The sequence below is a fragment of the Mus pahari genome, chromosome 23 (genome assembly GCF_900095145.1).
Source record: "Mus pahari chromosome 23, PAHARI_EIJ_v1.1, whole genome shotgun sequence".
Classification (NCBI taxonomy): Eukaryota; Metazoa; Chordata; class Mammalia; order Rodentia; family Muridae; genus Mus; species Mus pahari.
This window is the reverse complement of record NC_034612.1, coordinates 23,919,051-23,940,378: the sequence shown is the minus strand read 5'-3', so window position 1 is coordinate 23,940,378 and position 21,328 is coordinate 23,919,051. Positions and strand designations below refer to the sequence as shown.

Below are 21,328 nucleotides of genomic sequence, written 5' to 3'. Positions count from 1 at the left end.
TCTGCCTCTGCCTCTGCCTCTGCCTCTGCCTCTGCCTCTGCCTCTGCCTCTGCCTCTGCCTCTGCCTCTGCCTCTGCCTCTGCCTCTACCTCTGCCTCCCCAGTGCTAGGATTAATGACCTATGACACCACTGCCCAGAGCACCACAATATATTCTAATGACTATAAGACTCAGCCTAAACAATGGAGCTAGGAATCTGTATCTTTAGTTCCCCTCCCCTAACCTCTGATCAGTCTTTTCACGTAGTTTCTGAATGGCAGAAATCTCTTGAAGTTGTATAATTATTTTCCAGGCAGCTTTCCATGTCTTAGATTGGTCTTCCAAGAAGTAGTGACTCATTTTTTTTTTTCTGCCTAAAAAAATCTGTTTGATGTCAACACTATTCATCTCTGACCATGACGGAGAATCTGTTCTGGCTTTATTATGTTGCTGTGATAAAACGCTCGGACCAAAAGCCACTTGGACAACGGAGCGTTGGTGTGGCTTACACTTCTAGGTCACCTTCAGTCATTAAGCAAAGTCACAGCAAGAGCGAGGCAGAAATCTCAGGGGAGTGCTGCCCCCTGGCTTGCTCACAGGCTTGTGCCCAACTAGCTTTCCTAGACACCCCAAAGCCAAGGAATGGTATCACCCACACTGGTCTGTGTCACCCCCACCCCCAACGCATCAATTTACAATGAAGACAACCCCCAACAGATGTGCCCACAGGCTGATCTGATCTGGCCACTCCTTCATGGAGATTGCCTCCTTGGGTGACTCTAGGCTGTCAAGTTGACAGTTAAACCTAGAACAGGATCCCAGTCTTCGCATAAGAATCATTCTCCTCTGCGTTCTTTGTGCCTCGGTCCTGCACACGGGTGGGTTGCTAACACTCCCCTCATTTACCCAGTGTGAAGGGACATTGTGCCCGGCTTTATGTCAAATTCAGCCTCAGCAGCCACTAAACTGTAACGCAGAAAACACATCCAGTGTGCAAATGGCCATCTGTTGCTCTGACTCATAATAGGGCTTTCAACCCGAATCATCTTGCTTCTTCCCAAGAAGTTTCAGTCACTCAATTCAATTTCCTAGAACAAGGTTCGTACTTCTCAAACCTTTGCAAAGACAGGAAGGGAAGAAGAATGTTTAGGACCTGCTTTTGGTGTTGTGTGGTTTCAACATGGGTTCCCAGGCTTAGTCAACTTAGTGTGTGGCTTAGTCATTTAGTGTGATGGCTAACCTTCTCTGTCAGTTCTTTAGGATCTAGGATCGCACAGGCTAGAGACCGCTGGAGCATGTCTGTGAGGGCTTTTCCAGACAAGGTTAGCTGATGGAGGTAAACCCATCCTAGGTCTCATGGGCTGGGGTCCTGGACTGAATAAAAAGGAGACAGTGAGCTGAGCGCCGGCATCCATTTCTGATTCCTGATGCAATGTGACTAGATGCTTCCAGCCTCTGCTACCATGCCTTCTCCACCTAGGTGGTCTGTATCATTTAGAACTGTGAGCTCAAATAAACCAAGGCTTCCTTATGACCATTTGCCCCGTGTTTGGTCTTAACAATGACAAAAATAATGAATCTACTCTATTAGCTCATTTTTTATTATTTTGGTAAATCCCTTCTAAGATGGAGACACTGATACAACCTCTAGTTTTGGAAAGGCAAGAGCATGCTGCCTCTCACTCGGCCCTAATGAAGGGGTTAGGGTGCATACCATCACAATGGCAGGAACACATGCAGCAGAGATCACACGGTAAGACCGGCAGTCAGAGAATGACTCACGGGTTAAGCTCTTACAACAATTAGGCTCGTGGGGCTGGGAAGACTTCTCAGGGGTTAAAGCACTTGCTGTATAAGCCTGAAGAACAGAGTTCAGGTCCTTAGAACCCATGGAAATGCTCTGTTGGCATGGTGACACACATGTAATTCGGACTTCGGAATGGAGAACACGAGATTTAGATCTAGGGAGACAGGCTACCTAGAAGGACTAACCATGTTGGCAAACTCTGATTTTGATTGAGAGGTCCTGTCTCAATAAATAAGGTAGAATAGCAATGGAGGATGATTTCAGACATCAACTTTAGGTCTCCGCATGCATGTGCACCCATGTATCCATGTATATATGCATGTGCACACACACTCACACACACACAGGAAAACTAAGATCTGTCTTGGAACTGAGGTTCCCTTCAATAGTGACATCTTCAGTGATCTATCCAGCTGCCAGGTCTCATTTTATATATATATATATACACATACATACATATGTGGTCCTGAATACATACATTCACCAATTGCAAGTGCCCTCAGAGACCAGAAGCAGGAGTCTTATCCACTTTGGCTACAGTTACAGGCAATTGTGAGCTGCCCAACATGGATGTTGGAGACAATAATCAGGTTCTCTGAAAGAACAGAATGTATTCTTAACCATGGAGCGACCACTCTAGCCTAAGGTCCCACTCCTAAAAGTTTCCCCACATCAAAACAGTAACACCGAGCACAAGGTTTGCAACTCTGTTGGAAGGATGGTGTGTGTGTGTGTGTGTGTGTGTGTGTGTGTGTGTGTGTGTGTGTGTGCAGGGTTGGGGAGACCACATTCAAACCACAGTAGAAATGTGTAAATACATACTCAAAGCAAAACTGGAATGGCTGGTTCCTTAGAAGATGAGATTTTTTTTTTTTGAAACATGTACATTGTTCAAGGTAGAAACAGTATTACTGGTTTCTTGCAAGACGATGGAATTTTAGAACCATATGCACTGTCTAAAGTATGGCACTATACTATGTGGAAGGTTGATGATAGATAGCTGGTGGATGTTCAACCCAATAGCAACTGGCTTTTACTTTGCTCCTAAATCAGAGGCTATGTTTCATTTGCCGTATCCCCAATAAGATCACGCACATGTTTGGAGCTGAGCAGGGTGGCAACGTTCTCATCTGGTAGCCTGAGAAAATCATTTTCCTAAAGGAGCTGTGGGGCATGCTGACAGCACCCCAGCTGAGTTTGCACCCCTGTTTTCACAGCCCCCCTCTCTTCCTGTTCTTTGTCTCCACAGTTCGACATGCAGAGAGTCACTCTGGAGGAACTGAAGCACATCCTGTACCACGCCTTCCGGGATCACTTAACGATGAAGGACATTGAGAACATTATCATCAATGAGGAGGAGAGTTTGAACGAGACCTCGGGGAACTGCCAGACAGAGTTTGAAGGAGGTGGGTGAACCCAGGTGTCTTCCTGGAGCCTCCAACATGTGTCTTCAGGACAAGAAGCAGCCTTGTCCTGTAGTGTAAAAATTCAGGGCCAAGCGAGTAGGTCAGCTTGGGGAAGATTGCGTGGTTTCCTTAATTCAGCTTTATGTTCTTGCTTTCTCTTCTTCCTTTCACTTTTCTTTCATAGGGTTTAGGGGTATGCACACACGTATGTGCAGGTGCATGTGAACATGAGTACATGTGCACGTGGACACAAGAAGCCAGTGTTGGGCATCTCCTTCTATCTCTTTCTTATTTTGTGAGGCAAACTCTCTCTCTCCCTGCCCTGGGAGCTCACAGTTTCAGTGACTCCTGAGGACCCACGTGCCTCTGCTTTCCTGGTACGGGAGTTACATCTGTGCTACTGTGCCCAGCTTTTATGTGAGTGCTAGGGACCACAGCTCACTCAGGTCCTCATGTTTGTACAGCCGATGCTTTAACCCAGCACAGAACCATCATCCTAGCTCTCTCTTCTTTTTCTTCTTTGTTTCCTCTTCTTCCTCCTCTTCCCCCTCCTCCCTCCTTCTTTTCTCATCCTCTTCTTTCTCTTCTTCCTCTTCCTCCTTCTCCCTTTTGTTATTTGGATTTTGTTTTTGCTGCTACTATTTCTCTCTCTCTCTCTCTCTCTCTCTCTCTCTCTCTCTCTCTCTCTCTCTCTCTCATATAGGGTTTCTATATGTAGCCAAGGCTATACTTACCCATTCAAACTTAAGATCCTCATGCCTCAACCTCTAGAGGTCTGGCACTATGGCACATATGCCACTGTAGAGGGCTCAAAGTTCAAGTTGAAGAAGATCTTGCAAGGGTCTTGTCCTTCCTGAGGTCATTCCAAGCCCAGGAGGATGGCTGTGTGGCTTTGTGGCAATTTGCTTTTGCTTGATGGAGGCCGGCTGCCTCAGGGATGGTGGAAGGAGCCCCCTGAATCTGCCAGCAAACTTGGACCAAGTTCATTGGCTAATTGAATGACCTTGGGCAAGCTGTGCAACTCCTCTGCGTTCCCTCATCTACATATGTCAGGATAATTACATTTGCTCCACAGAGTCCCCAGGAAAGAATAAGCTGTGGGCTTCTTGGATGCATTGACTGGAAAGAGCCCATGGATGGAGTCCTTTCCGCAACCTAATCAGAGGGCTAACAAGAAGAACAAGGGTCATCTGAACTCAAAGAAGAAACTCAGGAAGGGCACGCGCGCGCACACACACACACACACACACACACACACACACACACACACACAAAATCTATATGAGGTGGAAAAGCTTATTTCCAGTAGTTACTCAAGAATTCCTAGGAAGGCAAATAATGTTATCCTTCTTCTAAACTTAGGAAAACAGCTGTCTTGGGGTCTGGAGAGGCTCAGTGGTTAAGAACACATACTGTTTTTGCAGAAGATCCACGTTTGGGGCTCAACACCTACATCAGATGGAGCATAACCACCTGTACCTCCATATCCAGTGAATCCAATGCCCTTCTCTGTACACAGAGGGCACCTATGCCCGTAACACACACACACACACACACACACACACACACACACACACAGAGAGAGAGAGAGAGAGAGAGAGAGAAAATATTAGAAGAAAAAAACAGCTATTCTAATTAACAGAGGTAAACATTTGTAATGCGCTAAAATATCATCGTTAGCCATCAGCAGATTTTTACATACTCAGTGCTGAGACTTCATGGAGGTTCATTAATTAACTATCTGTATTATTTTTATAGTACTGAGGTGGGGGTGAACCTGGGTTCCTGTGCGTGCTAGGCAAATGCCTTATTAATGGGCTACCTTCCCGCCCTCCTTTTCCTTTTTTTTTTTTTAACATCACTTATTTATTCTGTGAGTGTGGATGGGTGAGGGATGGGTGGGTGACACATAGGCTATGGTGCACACGTAGAGTTGGAGGACAGCTCGTGGGGGTTAGTTCTGTCCTTCTACCACATGAGACTCAGGGATGCAACTCAGGTGATCAGCTCTGGCAGCAAGTAGCTTTACCCCCTGGGACATCTCTCTGACCTGTCCCTTTTCTTTTTGAGACCAGGGCGTGCATGAAGCATACTCTAGTTCAGGGTTGCCTTGAACTTGAGGTCCACCTGCCTTCCCCTCCAGAGCGGCCAATATTACAGACTCAGCATATTTTTTTTTAAGTGTGTGTATGTATGTGTTTGTGTATATATGCACAGGTTCATACGTGTATGGGTGTGCGTGTGTTGGTGTGTGTTCGTGCATGTATGTGGAAGTTTGAAGGCCAGGGGACAACTTTAGCTGTTGTTACAACAGAATCTACCTCAGTTCTTGAGAGGGTCTCTTACATTCACATGGAACTCACTAGTTCACCGAGGTTGGACAGCCCCTGAGTCACAGAAATCCCCCTGTCTCCACCTCCCCAGTGCTAGAATTACAAGAATGTATCATGTGCTATGACTGTCTGTCTGTCTGTCTGTCTGTCTGTCTTTACTTATCTTACTATTTGTTTATAGTCAGAGGGTTTCACTATTTACTCCTGACTCTCCTGAAACTCACTACATAGACCTAGCTGGTCTTGACTGCATAAAGATCTGCTTGCTTCTGCCTCCTGAGTGCTGGGATTAAAGGCAGGGGTCCCCCCTCATCCCCAGGTTTCTCTCTCTCTCTCTCTCTCTCTCTCTCTCTCTCTCTCTCTCTCTGTGTGTGTGTGTGTGTGTGTGTGTGTATACACCATCTGTATGTGTATAACACAGAGGCCACAGTATCCATTAGATTCCATGGAGCTGAAGTTACAGGTAATTGTGAGCTGCCCCGTGTAGTGCTAGGAACTGAACGTGGGTCCTCCGCAGGAGCAGCAAGTGCTGCCCATGGCTGAGCCATGTCTCTATCCCTTGCTTTCTTGTCTCCAAACACCCAAGAAGACAAGAGTCACAGCTGTCAAGCTGTCATTTATACCCAAAATGGCGCCGGGTCCACTGGCTATAGAGCCAATGCCTTTACAGCTGAGTGCTATGGCCGGGAGCCAGCCCTGGAAGGAAAGGGATGGGTGGTGACTTCCCACGTGCATACCAGCTGCTGGCCACCTGCTCACGTGTTGGACTGAAACCTCAGCACAGCTCTGAGATAGGTGTGATTTTTACTCCTGTGGCTACACAGGAAGAAACTGAAGCTCAGCGAAGTGAAGTCTTTTGCCCAGAGTCAAATGAGGCTAAAGACTTGAGCCTTCATCTACTGGATTATGTCTTACCTGCATATGTGGGGTGTGTGTGTGTGTGTGTGTGTGTGTGTGTGTGTGTTCATGTGGAGGTGATTTGTGCATGCACAAGTGTGTGGGGGGAATCCAGAGGTTGACATCATGTGACTCTCTACCTTATTTTTATGAGTCAGAGTCTCTTCCTGAAACTAGAGTCCCTCCATTCAGCCCCACTGGGCTGCCCCAGGGATCCTTCCGTGTCTCCTCTCCCCTTGGCACTGGGACTACAGATGTGTGCTGCCATGCTTGGCCTTTGACATGGGTCTCAGGGGACCTTAACTCGGGTCTTCATGATTACTAAGTGTGCTCTTTTCTGAGCAAGCCATTTCCCCAGTCTCCTAGTTTCTTCATCTGTCACTGCAGGTCCTTTGTAGGAGCAACTTCCAAATTTCCCTATGAAATTCCACGTCCTTTTCCATCTTTCTATCGCACTGGTAGGGAAATCATACCTAGTCTGGAAGACAAGTAAGAAAAAACAGCAAGACTGTGTGAGTCTCTCATGACACATTTCTAAGCCCCCCTTTCTCCGATTTTTTCCTGGACATTCTGACAGCAGGCCCAGAAGAAGGGAATCAAAGAAAACTTACCACCTGGGCGCCATAGTTAGCTTTTTAATGTTTTATTTTTATCTCCACTTATGATGTGTATATTTGTGTGTGTATGTGTGTGTGCATGTGCGTGTGTGTGCTTGAGTATAGTGCCCATGGAGGCCAGAAGAGGGCATCTGGTTGCCTGGAGTTACAGGGGGTTAGCTGCCCTGATGTGGGTGCCGGGAACCAAAATAGAGTCAACTGCAGAAGCAGTCCATGTTCTTAACCACTGAGCCATCTCTCCGACCCCTAAGGATTAGTTTTTAGGTATCAGCTTGTCTCACGTACAATCACTTGAGAGGAGATCCTTAATGTGGGATTGTCTAGGTCAGGTTGGCCTGTGGATATGTCTGTGGGGGGGATTGTCTTAATTAAGTCAATTGATATGGGAAGACCCAGCCACTGTGGCGCACATCATTCCCGAGGCAATGAGTCTTGAGCTGTGAAACAGAGGAGAAAGCTAACTGAGAACGAGCAAGCAAGGATCCCATGCGTTTTCTCCATCTGGGTAGGATGCATCAAGTTCTTGCCTTGACTTCCCTATAACACTGGCCTGCAACTTGGAATGGTGAGGCGCAAAAAATCCCCTTTCCTCCCTCAGTGAGTTTTTCTGCCAGGGTCTTTGTTGCGGCAACAGGAGTGAAACTGGGACACTAAATAGGTAGTCTCTGGGGAAGAGTTGAACTTCTCTGCACCCACCAAGTCTCCATCTGATGAAAGAGAAGCAGAGGTCCGGGAAGATCTCTGCGGTATGTGGATATCTATACAGCTCTTTCCTGCTTGTGTGATATGGCTTGAACATGAATGTCACATAGTCTCATGACTTTAACACTGGTTCCCAGATAGATGATGGTGCTATTTGGGGAGTCCTGAAAAGTTTATGATGTGGGGGACATCGTACCTGAAGGGACATAACTGGAAGGGAATATGTCACTGGGTTTGGGCCCTTGGGAGTATATTTTCTCTGGCCACCTCATGTCCCACTCAGGGCTTCCTAGTCTGCTATGATGTGAACCACCCTCCTCTGCCATTACCTTTTCCACCATAATTTTTTGCCCAAGCATTTGGGACCAAGAAAGTGTGGGCTGAAATCTCTGAAGCTACGAGCCAACATTAACCTTTTTTTTTCTTCTAAATTATTTCTGCCAGGTATTTGATCATTGTCTTAGTTAATTTTCCTGTAGCTGTGATAAAATATTCTGACTGAAACAACTTAAGGGAGAAAGGGTTTGTCTTGTTCACTGTTCCAGGGTGTAGTCCACCATGTTGTGGAAGTCAAGGCAGCAGAAATATGAGGCAGGCAGACACATTACACCTGCAGATAGGAAGCAGGGAATAATGAATGCTCCTGTTCACCTAGCTTTCTCCTCTTTAGGCAATCCAAGCCTAGGGAATGGTGCCGCCCACTTTTAAGGCTCCTCCCACCTTAAATAACCTAATCAAGATAACCCTTCACAGTTGTGGCCATAGGTTTGCCTGCTGGATCACTCTAGAGCCAGTCAACTTGACAGTTAACTTGACAGTCAGCCAGCAAAGTCACACTGATGAGAAATGTAATATGCTGTGTGGTCCCTACATCATTTTATTTTATTAAAAATAAAAAGGTTTTATTTTTCTTTCCTACTCAATGCAAAGATCTTATAGTGGTAGTTATATTTAGATGCAAACATACCAGGGACTTTGGAAGGTCAGAGAGAATTCTGTGGTCCAATCCAAGGTCACAGAGGCAGCCATCTCTCCTGAAGTCAAGCTGTTCCTGTCAGGTCACCAAGTGCTCACCTGCATGATATAATCTGCATTGTCACCCAGGAATTCATTATGACTCCTTTGGGCCCATCCAAATGATGGGGGCACGGGATGTCACTCATACCATCTGCTTCCAGCTGGCCTGCCCTCTGACTTTCCTGAAATAAAACCCCGTCTTTGGCTTGAGGAGGAGGTAAGTGGGCAGCTAGGGCTGGTAGCCTGTGGGAAAGCCAGAAGGCCACTTTTGGAAACAGACTTGGGATATGGGTTAAGAATTAAGGAATGGCTCTTCTGTCTGGGAACCCTCTAAGGTTTTCTACAACAACGCTGTAGAAGAGTTTTCTGAGGACCAGTTTAAATTTGAAGATACCAAAGACACCGAGAATTGTTTTTGATCAGTATGTGAAACAATTCCTCCCCCTCTTCTCCCTCCTCTTCTCCCTTCTCCTCTTCTCCCTCACCCTCCTCTCCCTCCTCCTTTTTCCCTTCTCCTCTTCTCCCTCCTCACTTTCTTCTCCTTTTATCTTTCCTCTCATTTATCCTCTTCTTCTCCCTCCCCTTTCTTCTCCCTCCTCCTCCTCCATCTTCATTTCTCCTTTCCTGTCTCTTGTCTTTTCCCTTAGTGTTACTCTGTCTTCCTCTCTTTCACTCTTGATCAGACTGAGACGATAACAGGACTCCCCCTCCCAAGACTCGTCCTCATCCACAAGAGGGCCCCTTCTGAAACCTATTCAGCTCTTATGTCTACAGACAAGCCAAGAGTTGTGCACACTATTCTTGGTCCTTCTGGCTTGTGATGTCTTGGGTTGGGAATCTCAACTACACGGAGTAAGTAGTGCAGATCCCAGAAACCAACGATGTATATCACCGTCAAGAGGAAGGGAAGGACGTCGGGAAGCTCAGCACTATGCTTGACCTTTACACCAGGAGTCCCAGGTGGGACCTTCAGAAGCAAGGCACAGCTGTCTGAAGTGCAGTCAAGCCAAGAAGAGGACAGTGAGGTTACATCTTCCAATTGTACAACTGGAGGTTGCTCTCTCCCTCTTTAGAAAGGCCTCATTAAACAAAAGCCAACCTCATTTCACCTCCTATAGCTCCATCCTCTATCACCACCTGCAAGTCTTACCTGGTGATGATGCCTAATACCATCAAGGTATAATCGTATACTCCTTTTCTGGGCTGGAGTGATAGCTCATGGTTAAGAGTGCTTGCTGCTGGCGCATGAGGACTAGAGTTTAGACGCCCAGTACCAAAGTAATAAGTTGAGTTTCAAACGCATACCAGTAACTCCATCTCTGAGAGATCCAATGCCCTCCTCTGGCATCTGTGTACAAAGGCATGCATACCCACACAGGCACAGATACACACACACACACACACACACAAATAGATAAAGTATCTCTTTACAGAAAACCAAAAGATAAGCTATAAATGGCTAAGTGATTAAGGACACATACTGCTCTTGAGTTTGAGGCAGCTCGCAACCACTTATTACTCCAACTCCAGGATCTGACATCCTCTTCTGGCCGCCTGTATACATGTATATACACATAGGTACATAAATAAGAATAAATTCTTAAGAAAAAGAACAATTCTGTTCAGTTTGTTCCATTTTAGGTTATATCAAGAGCCAATTTCATAGACTCCATATAACTTCTCTCAGGGCTGGGATCAAACATTTGACAAGAAACAGCTTGATAGAGCATTGCTTATTTTATCTCACAATTTGAAGAGCCACCGTGGGGAAGGCATGATGGGGTTCATGTTGGTAGGAGCCCATGTCAGAGACACCTCACATCTTGATAGACCAAGAAGCAAAGAGTGGACAGGAAGTGAGGCTGGACTACAAAACCTCAAATCCCCTCCTACCACTGCCCACTTCCTCCAGTAGGGCTCCACCTCCTAAAGGTTCTATAATCTCTCCCAAATGGAAATAGCACCACCTGCTGGAGACCACATGTTCATACACGTGAGCCTGTGAGGGACATCTCACATTCAAACCACATGAGATTCACAATGGATCAGACCAAAAGGATCTGAAGGGAGTTATAGCTTCCAAACTGGGTCGCTACAGCTTATTCTGAGATACACGTGATCTGGAATTGGTAGTAATTTGTGTACCCACTCCTGAAACTCAGAGTTCCTACCGGAAATACTGGCATTGAAGATCTGCATCAGGACCACAAATGAGCTCATTCCACTCTGGAGGCAACATCTCTATAAACAAGCAGCCCAGTCGCCAACATCCACAGGGAGGCAAAGGGATTATAATCGCCCAGCTGGCCAGTGTCAAAGTCTATACTGATGACTGTCTCCAAGAGAAGAATCCCAGAGCCATCCCCTGTCACTTGCCAAATGGAGCTGTGTGAACTGGTGTTAAAATAAGAAGTGCAAAGACAGTCTGTCACTAAAGCTTGCAAACCTGGGTCCTGCCAGCAGGCAGGGTCTGCGGTTTAGAGAGTTGGTTAACAAGTGTGGGGGCTGGGGATCCTGCATCTGCCTCCTGCCACCCACTTTCTTATCGGCTGCCTCAGTTGCTCGAAGAATACTTGCAATCTAATAAAGAGATGGGCATACAAGCAATCTATATAGGATGCTTCCTGACAGAACCAACTCCTCCAAGAGTAGATGAGATACTAAATGTAAAGCTGCCATTGGGATTCTAAGTTTGTAGCCAAGGGAACTCAGGAGGCACGGGTACCCAAAAACATGCACACAAGAGGAGAGTTGTGGAGATGGCTCAGTAGATAAAGTATTTCCCAAGAGCTCAAAACTAGGACCTCCCACGTGTATGTGAGCACATAGGCACATACCCTCAAACAGAAAGCACCTGTACACACATCCACACAAGCACACACTCAAAAAAAAAAAAAAACCCCATCTACACAAATGTTCATAGTATATTAAAAAAATCAAAACCGTCCAAATGCCCTTAAGTCATGAACTCACAAACAAGATGTATGATGCTGTATCGTGAAGCAATAGAAAGAAATGAGGTGATACAGTCATAATGCTACACACCTGCAACGCCGAGCCTCAGGAGAATGAGGAGTCCAAGGTCATCCTTGGCTGCGTAGTGAGAATGAGGCCAGCCTGGGCTACATGAGACCCTGTTCCAAAATGTAAAATCATGAAATGTTGAGGCAACCCACAGTGCAAACTAACCTCCTGTGTGTGAAGGGAATGCAAGGAGACGGGAGTGAGTCCTGCACCCTGCAGGTCTATCTGTGGAGCATGTGGAGCAGGCAAGTCCATAAGGAATAGAAAGGTCAGTGGATGCCTGGGGCTGGGGACAGAGGCGAATGACTAGCGGTACCAGTGTGTACGGGTTTCTTCTTAGGGTGATGGAAATCTTCATGTGTTGGGCAGGAGTGATGGTTACACAATTTGGGGAGTATGTGAAGTTAGTTTTGATACTTGAACTAGGTAGCTAGATTAATAATTAAGTTCTTTTAAAAAAAAAAAAAATGAGGAGCTGGCTAATAGAACCACTGCTTAGAGTGTGTGGGGCCCCAGGCTCACTAGTCCAGCATTGTAGTGGAATGGGAGACAGGAGGGGAGGGCTAGAAAGAGGAAGGGAGAGGGAAGGAAAGGGGAAGAAGGGAAGAAAGGAAGGGATGAGGGCAAGTCAGCAAGAAGGCATTAGGCATGAGGCAGGCATGAGGCTCCTTTGCCTGTGGCAGCCAGGGACTGCAATGACTCCTGGGATGGGATGGCAGGCTGCACAGGGAAGGATGCAGGGAGTGCTGTTGCATACTAAGCAGGGCTCTGGAAAGGTGAGCCTAGTCAGTTCAGGAAGAATTGATGGGGTAAGAAGCCAGGGAGAGCTCTGGGAGCCTCTGAGGTGTGCTCAGCTCTAACACTGGGAGCGGCAGCGACCAGGAGAATAAACAAGCAGGTGTCTCCTCTGGCCCCAGGGGAGGCAGGCATGCAGCTTGGTATTTCTCTGGCAATTTATGGTGGGGTATGGCTTTCAGTTGGGTTAGCTCATTAATCTTAGTAGTGATTTGTTTTTAATTCATTTTTTAAATTTTATTTTTTATTTTATTTATTTATTTATTTATTTATTTATTTATTTATTTATTTATTTTGTATTTTGAGACAAGGTTTCTCTATGTAGCCCTGGCTGTCCTAGAACCCGCTCTGTAGACCAGGCTGCCCTTGAACTCACAGCCATTAGCCTGTCTCTGCCTCCAGAGTGCTGGGATTAAATGCAGACACCACCACTGCCCAGACTATTTCACTTTTTTTAAATTTTATGCCTGTGTGTACACATGTGTCAGGGCCAGAGGTCAATGTAAGGAGTCCTCTTCAGATACCATCCATTCTTTTATAGACAGGGTCTCTTATTAGCCTGGAGCTCAGCCCTTCAGCCAGGCTGGCTGGTCAATGAGTCCCAGGAATCCTCCTGTCTCAGCCTCCCAGCACTGGGACGGTCAGGCATGTACCACTGGACCTAGCTTTTCATACAGGTTTTGGAGATTCAACCCAGGTCCTTGTGCTTGTGTGAGAAGCACATTATGAAATCAACCATGTCCCTAGCTTCTGAATTAATTCTTTTAGTGCTTAGAGGACCTATTGTCAGCTCTTTTTACAGAAAGGGAAACCGAGGTTTAGAGTTCAGACTTTCTCAGGACTTCTAATCAACGGTTGGGGAAACCGTCAGATTCAAAACAAAGGGCCTATGATCTGGGGCTCCTAATTCGCTGCAGGTTGAAGCAAAATAAAGCAAGAGTTGCTAAGAACCAGCTACTAGCAAGGCTGGAGCGGGAGGATGGAAGTTCACAGTCAGAGTGAGAAATGTAGTGTGGTCAAAGCCAGCTGGGTCCATGCTGCTCTTACAGAGGACAGAGTTCAGTTCCCAGCACCCACAATGAGTGGCTCACAACTTTCTATAACTCAAGTCCTAGGAGATCTGGTGCCCTCTTCTGGCTGCCTTGGGAAACTCACAACGACATGGCATATGCTCACACAGACATACATATAAATAAAGTAAAAGAAATCTTTAAGTATATAAATAAACATACCATGGTGCCTTGTGCCTAAATTCCAGATACTCACAGTCCAAAGAAGCATAAAGGTAGTTTCTTGCCTCAGTTGCTACAATCTGAATACATATGTACATGCATAATGCATAGCCTGGGCTACATACATGCATAGCCTGGGCTACATAGTAAGAAACTATCTCCAAAACAGTAACAACAAGGGGAAAAAAAGGAAAAGAAACAGGGATGGGGGCTGCAGTTCAGTGGCTATACACTTCTCTAGCATTCATGAGGCTCTGGGTTCAATACCCAGGCCTGAAAACAAAAGGGGAACACGCTAGGAATAAGTGATATTCATTTGATGCTATATAATGCAATATAGATATGAAGTTGCCAATGATGGGTCTCAGGCAAATCAATAGAAAATGAATTCAGTACCGGCTCAGGCTCCTCCTGCCAGCCACACCAAGTGTCTCGCGTGTGTTTGCGGCTGCCAAGAGAACGTTAAGGGGAATGTATGCTGAGGTTCTGCATTGCATAGCTGAGCAAACCATGGGTTCAAATCCCACCTTTGTGACTTGTCAGATGGTGCTGACCTCTGCTGCTTGATACCGGAGTCTCTTCATTTATCTAAAGAACCACACCCAGCCTGTGTGAGCTCTAACTCTGCCCATAAAACAAACAAAATAAGCCGAATACCTAGGTCACTGAGGGATGCCCAATAAATGGACAAGAAGAAGCCAGGCATGGTGGCACATGCCTTTAATAGCCGGCACTCAGGAGGCAGAGGCAGGTGGATCTCGGTGCATTAGAGGCCAGCCTGGCCTACAAAGAAAGCTGCAGGACAGCCAGGGCTGTTACATGGAGGAGGCCTGTTTTGCAAACAAAGATTGACATCAATTATAGCGCTAAGGAGATGGCCCATTCTATAAAGTGCCTGCCTTACAAGCCTGAGGACCCATGTTCCACCTCCACAGTCCAAGTGAAGTAAGTGGGTATGGTGGTGTGCGCCTGTAATCCCAGTGCTGTAGAAGCAGAGACCTTAGCATGCTGGCTAGTCGGTCTAGCCCGACTGGCAAGTTCCTGTCTCAACAAGAAGGTGGCTGGCACGTGAGGAAAGACCCCCCCCCAAGGTCGTTCACCCACTTGCACACAGGAATGCCCACACATAAGAAATAAATGAACAGCCCGGAACTTCCTGTGTCCTGAGCCTGTGGATGGCGTCACTGCGAACCTGAGCAGCCTTGTGGACCTTGACAATGGCCAAGAACAAATTAAAAGGGCAGAAGTCCAGGAATGTATTTCATATAGCTAGCCACAAAACTTTCAAGGCTAAAAACAAGGCAAAAACCAGTTACTACTAATCTTAAGAAGACAATGGCCAAGAACAAATTAAAAGGGATATAGTTTCTAAAAGAGAAACTGTATGTAGTTTCTTAACTATAGAGGAAGTAAAACTGGATGGAATGATAAACATTATGAATCATGAAAAAGTCAACAGAATGAACAGAGCTTTTGTAAATATACAGAAAGAACTTGCAAACTTCTCCAAAAGCCTTTCTCTTAAATCTGTGCAGAAAGAGCTGAAGCACCGTGAAAATGAACCAGCTAACGTTGATGAAGTGACACGACTAATGGCTCAGTTGGAATACAGAGAAAGTGCATCACAGTCCCCCAAAGATCAATAAATTCAATGTTTCATACAAAAAAAAAAAAAAAAAAAGAAAAGAAATGAACAAAGTTGGGTTTTTAAAGAGGGGATCAGCATGTATTGGGCACAGGCAATATTCTTGAAGTTCTTGCTTTTAATCCTCTTCCCAAGGTGACTACTATGATTCCCATTTCATAGACAGGGAAATCAAGGTCCAAGGAAATTGAGTGTTAGGTTCAACCACCGACAGCATTATATTTTTGTCCTACCATACGATTTCTGGTGATGTCCGAATTCACGGTAAAACAATCTCCCACCAGGTACTGAGTTGAACTTACAGGCTCTGTGTTTCCAAGTCCCTATGGCCTCGGCATGGTCTAGAAGGTCCCCTCAGCTTACAGGACATTGTTCTAGCTGATGTTAGCTATGGATACAACCCAACACAAACCTCTACGGCTAGTTAAAACATTGGATGGTTTGAATGGGGTAATTTTTCTTAACAACGTAAGAGCACAGCTTTCTATCATGAACTTATAGATGAGGTCACTGTTTCTGTAATGTCAAAAGGGTGGACACGCCTGTCTGGGCTCTCAGGCGCTTCTTCTCTCTCCCTTCCCCGTGCTTTGAAGGATTCTAAGATCAAAGTGGAAGAGACACTGCGGGAATATACTAGTCACCTTTCTCATCTGTGTGACCAAACCCTGACAAGAAGCACTTTAAGGGAGGGAAGATTTATTTGGAATCGTGGTTTAATAGAGGGCGTGGGCGTAGGGTGTAGGCAGCTCATTGCCATGCATGAATGCCTTGCCTACACATAGGCCAGGATCAGGAAACAGAGGGGCCATGACAGGAAGCATAGCTCTGTGCAACCCTCAATTTCCACCCCCATAGCGGCTCATCTCTTTTAAGTCCCACCTCTTCAAGGTTCCTACGTTTCCCCAAACAGCACCACCTGCAGGGGGCGTCATGTCCCCTGCACACACACACATCAGCCTGCAGAAGACAGTTCATATCCACACTTTAAAGAAGCTTTCCACAAACCCTCAGGAAGAGGGATAAGGGAACCATTTTTAATTATTAGGCACAAGGCCCAGATACATTAGCTGGTCCTCAACAAGCCACTTTTTTCTGGCTCATTATTTGTTTGTTTGTTTGTTTGTTTAGATAGGGTCTCGTGTATTCCCCGCTGGGTTGGAACTTGCTGTGTAGCTAAAGGGGATCTGGAATGTCTGATCCTCCTGTCTCTTCCTGGGTCCACCTGTAAACAACTGTACATCACCATACTTAGTGCAGTGCTGGGGATGGAACCCAGGGCCTCATGCATGCTAGGCAAGTGCTCTACCCACTGAGCCACATCTCCAACCCCATCCTTTCCTCCTCCTCCTCCTCTTCCTGCCCCACTTCTTCCTCCTTCCCCACTTCCCCCTCCTCCTCCTTCCCTACCTCCTCCTTCCCCACCTCCTCCCCCCCACACCCCCTCGAGACAGGGTTTCTCTGTGTAGCCCTGGCTGTCCTGGAACTCATTCCGGCCTCGAACTCAGAAATCCCCCTGTCTCTGCCTCCCAAGTGCTGGGATTAAAGGCATGGGCCACCACTCCCTGGCCATCCTTTTCTTCTTAAACACCATCTCTTTTGTCCTCCCTGAGAGTTGGCAGGGTTTTTTTCTCCCTCCACATGACGTGCCCACTCCAAGAAGCAGCCCATCTCCACACCAAGCAAACTGTCTCCTCCTCCAGCTAAGAACTTAACATCCAGAGTTCATCAGTAAAGCGGAGAATCGAACCACAAAAATACTCTTAAATCACCCAAGGGAGGCACAAGCCTGGTGGATCCAGGAGGATTAAAGATAACAAGCCAAGAGAGGATCTCGGTGAATCGGAGAGGGAGCCAGGCCATGGTGCGGGGCTCAGGCTCATTGTGAAGTCTGGCTTGAGAGTAATTTTCAGAGATCCTTGCAAAGCCTTTGGGCCCTTTCTCCCAGGGTAGGCTCTTCTTGCTTTTGAAAACATGGTCTGATTCCTACTTCTGGCTTTGTTATTTCTACAGGGTTTGCAGGGGTGGGGCTAGGCAGGTGGGGGTGGGGGAGGAGTCCCAACATGGCAGGAAAGGCTGCTGCGTGACTGGGAGCCTAACTAGTCCCTTCTTTTAGTAGTTTTTGTTTGTTTGGTTGGTTGGTTCCTTTAAACCAGTGGCTCTTACCCTTCCTAATGCTGCAACCCTTCAACACAGTTCCTCTTGTTGTGGTGACCCCCAACCATAAACTTATTTTGTTGCAACTTCAAAACTGCAATTTTGCTACTGCTATGAAGGGCAACCCTTATGAAGGGGTCGTTTGGCCCCCAAAGGAGTTGCTACCCACAGGTTGAAAAACCACTTCTTTAAAAGTTATTTGTTTAGTGGTGGTGGTGGTGTGGGGAGTGGCAGGGGTATCAGGATGTTAGGCCTGGTTCCAAATTCCCTTACCCATGAGCCATGAGCCAGCCCCCTTTTTTTTTTTTTTTTTTTGGTTTGTTTTTTGGTTTGAGACCTTGAGACTGAGTCTCGCTGTGTAGCCAAATTATGCCTCAAACTCAATCTGAGGATTCTCCTGACTGCCTGGAAGGCACTGCCACATCTAGTTTCACCAGTCTTCTTTGTGTATGTGTGCACATATGTGCCATGCATGTGCCACGTGTGTGTCATGCATGTGACACGCATGCATCTGTTGTGTGGTCAGAGGTCAACCTCAGATATTGTTCCTCGGGATGCCATCTACCTGGCTGGTCTAGAACTCATCAAGTATGCTGGGCTGGCTGGCCAGTGGGCCCCAGGATCTGCCTGTCTCTACCCAACTATGGGAACACAGCGTTTGCCATCATGACTAAGTTTTTTTTTTTTTTTTTTTTTTTTTTTAAATGTGGGTGCTGAGTATCAAACCCATGTCCTCATACCTGCACAGCAAAACACCTTATCCTAAGCCCCTAGTCTTCTTTAATAGCTGAGTTTGTAGGAGCATGTTTCCCAACACGCCAAGCCTATCACACACACACACACACACACACACACACACACACACACACACACACACACACGCTGTCAATTCAACCTCCAGCCAAGCCTATCAAATGAACTGAAAGTTGCTCGGTCCCCTGAAGAGCTTAGTAAGACATGAATTCCCAGGGACATGATTCAGAGACTCTACAATGAAGCAAACAATCCCTTTTGTATCAAACCCCATGCCCTGTTTAGAAAAGAGGTGCTTTTGGTGCTCCTACATTGAAAGCTTGGTCCCCATCTGGTAGCACACTATTGAGAAGTGACTGAGTCTTCAAATGAACACGGGGGACCCAGCTCAGTTTGTTTGCAAAGCGTTGGCCTTGCAAGCATGAGAGCCTGATTTTCACACAGCTGTTGGTGGTGTACGCTTGTAATCTCAGTACTATAGAGACAGAGACAGGTGGGTCCCTGGGGCTCGCTGCAAAGCCAACCTAGACCACTAGACCACTAGGTCTAGGTTGGCTTTGCAGCGAGTTCTCAGAAGGTTAAGAGTTCCTATCTCAGAAAACAAGGTGGACGGTGCCTGAGGAATGACACGTAAGGCTGTCCTCTGGCCTTCATAGGCATGTGCACAAACAAGATACACTCCTACAATATGTGGAGAAGCTTTTAAGCCTCGTTTTTATTAGTATTGGTTACAGAAAAGGGCTAAAAATGGTTGGATGGTGTCTTTACTGAAATTCATTCCGGAATGTTACAGATTCTTGTCTCTGAAACTCACTGTGGCTCCATTATATCCAGAAGCCTCTAAACCTTTCTCTGAAGATCTTCCAGACTGTGGTTCTGATAGGGATGGTATACCATTTCATACGTTTCGCCAGAAGTTTCCTCAGCTCAGCTAAGAATCCCGTAGTGTCCATTATCTGAGTTGATTCAACCAGTCACAGTCTATGCTGGTTGCGGAAGATGTAAGTGTGTCTCACGGTGTCATCTTTCTGTTCTCTCTCCTCCCCAACCCTGAACCCCAGTTCATTCGCAGAAACAGAACCGACAGACCTGCGTCCGCAAGAGCCTCATATGCGCCTTTGCCATGGCCTTCATCATAAGCGTCATGCTGATTGCAGCCAACCAGATCCTGCGGAGCGGCATGGAGTAGGAGGAGCAGCCTTCCACCAGCCACACCGCGTTGCCAGCTCACTGCGCATGTGCATGCCCCGCGGGCAGACTCTGTTCCTTCACACAGGAGATCTGGACCTATATGGATGGATGCAGGCGTTGGTACCCTTCAGTAAAGAACTCAAGTTTGCAGTGCAACCGGGGTCACGGATCAACTCCATCTCCTTGGCAGGGACACAAAAGGGCTGTCTTCAATGCTTTCATGGTTTTGTTTCCCAATGCAATAAATAGCCAGGAGTTCTCAATTATTGCTTCAACCGCCAGTAGCAACTCTGAAGTGGGGGGAAAATACTGCTTTCTTTTCGTCTTGGAATTCCAGTAGCCATCCAGATAGCATGGTGGCATCTGAGAGCGAGAAAGAAAAGACAGGTGTAAGCAACAGTCACCTCTATCCACATGACCCAATTCTTTCAACCCAGGGACCCACGGAGACTCCCTGCTGAAGTTGACTTCTGGGTTGCTACAGAAAAGGGGACTTTCCATCTCACCCTGGCTTCCTTCCTCCACCCAGTGGAGACCCCTCCCGCCAAGGCATGGAGGGGGAAAGCCATTAAGCAGGGCGCAGCTCCTTGCGGTCCCTGCTGTTCTTAATCGCCTTTTCTACAGGACGCTTGCCGGTAGAGCTGGGGCACTCTCGGTTGGTTTCCATGGCTCTTCTTGGCTTTCTGTTTCTGAAGTCCACCCCGCACCAGCATCTTGGAATCTGCAGAGAGCCTGGCTCCCAGCTTTCTTGCCTGTGCCACCATTAGAGAAAAAAGAAAAAAAGAAAAAAAAAAAACCTATAACCCGTGTGTCTCTATAACCCAGACACGTAGACAGACAAGAGACTTTCCCACGTGTGATGCTATTCTTCCCAAATTGCTTACTTTGGACACCCCTATCTATGCTTCTTTAGAGCAGAGGGTGAAGTAACTGAGGTAGGGAAGGATTGGGTCCGGCGGTGAGAAGGCCCACACCCCAGCCATCCGAAGTAATAGAGTCCCTCTGAGTCGCCATATTTGACAACATCTGTAAGTTAAGATTGGCCTACATCTAACCTTCCCTTCATCTCAGACTTTATTAGCAAGCCTTTCTCCAGCTAAGAAAAGGAGACCTAGAAAGCTTGAAGCAGAAATATGGAAGGATCCAATTGCTGTATTTTGCTTAATAACTCATGATATTCAGGTTGTGCCAATGACTCATTAAAAAAAAAAAAAAAAAAAAAAAAAGACAGATGCTAATGGGCGTGGCTGATAAGAACAGTTATGTTGGGCAGAGAACTGAATATCTGAGTCTGCTTTTAGCATCAGACCAGGACTCGCATTTCTTCGACTTTTCCTGGATTCACTATGAATTTAAGCCCCAGTGATCAGATTAGCCGGTCACCTATAGACGTGCTAACTTCCTTTGTATTTTACTGACCCCAAGTCTTTATCTCTGTAACGAAATTGTCCTGCTCCAACTTCGGATCTCAGCCGGAAGATCCCCAATTCCCCCTCCTCCTCCCTTCCCCTTTCCTCCAGCCACACGGAGGTGCCAGCAGCTTTGCTCTCTACATTGTGCTGGGTAGGTTTTTATGGTGCAATGCATATTCCTCTAGCCGACTTTCTCTCTCTGGCCCCTCCTTACGTACTCCCTTCTTAGACTTGGATCACGCAAGGTCTCCATATAGGGTCTTCCTCCAGTTCCCCCCTACATGCGCTCCATGCAGTAGTATGGGGGCAGCTCTAGATAGTCTCCCACTGTAGGGTGTGGATATTCACCAAGAGCACAAGTCAA

General features: G+C 46.6%; 1 protein-coding gene across 2 annotated transcripts in view; it reads left to right on the top strand.

The window, feature by feature from the left end:
• Positions 1 to 20,778, top strand: part of Caln1 (calneuron 1) — a 434,985-nt gene extending 414,207 nt beyond the window's left edge. For both annotated transcript variants that reach the window (XM_029533922.1, XM_021186856.2), the window contains exons 5-6: positions 3,036 to 3,192; positions 19,423 to 20,778. In XM_029533922.1, the coding sequence (XP_029389782.1) occupies positions 3,036 to 3,192; positions 19,423 to 19,550 (285 nt within the window). In that variant the 3' untranslated portion in view covers positions 19,551 to 20,778. The remainder of the gene's footprint in view (positions 1 to 3,035; positions 3,193 to 19,422) is intronic.
• The last annotated feature ends 550 nt before the right edge of the window (positions 20,779 to 21,328 follow it).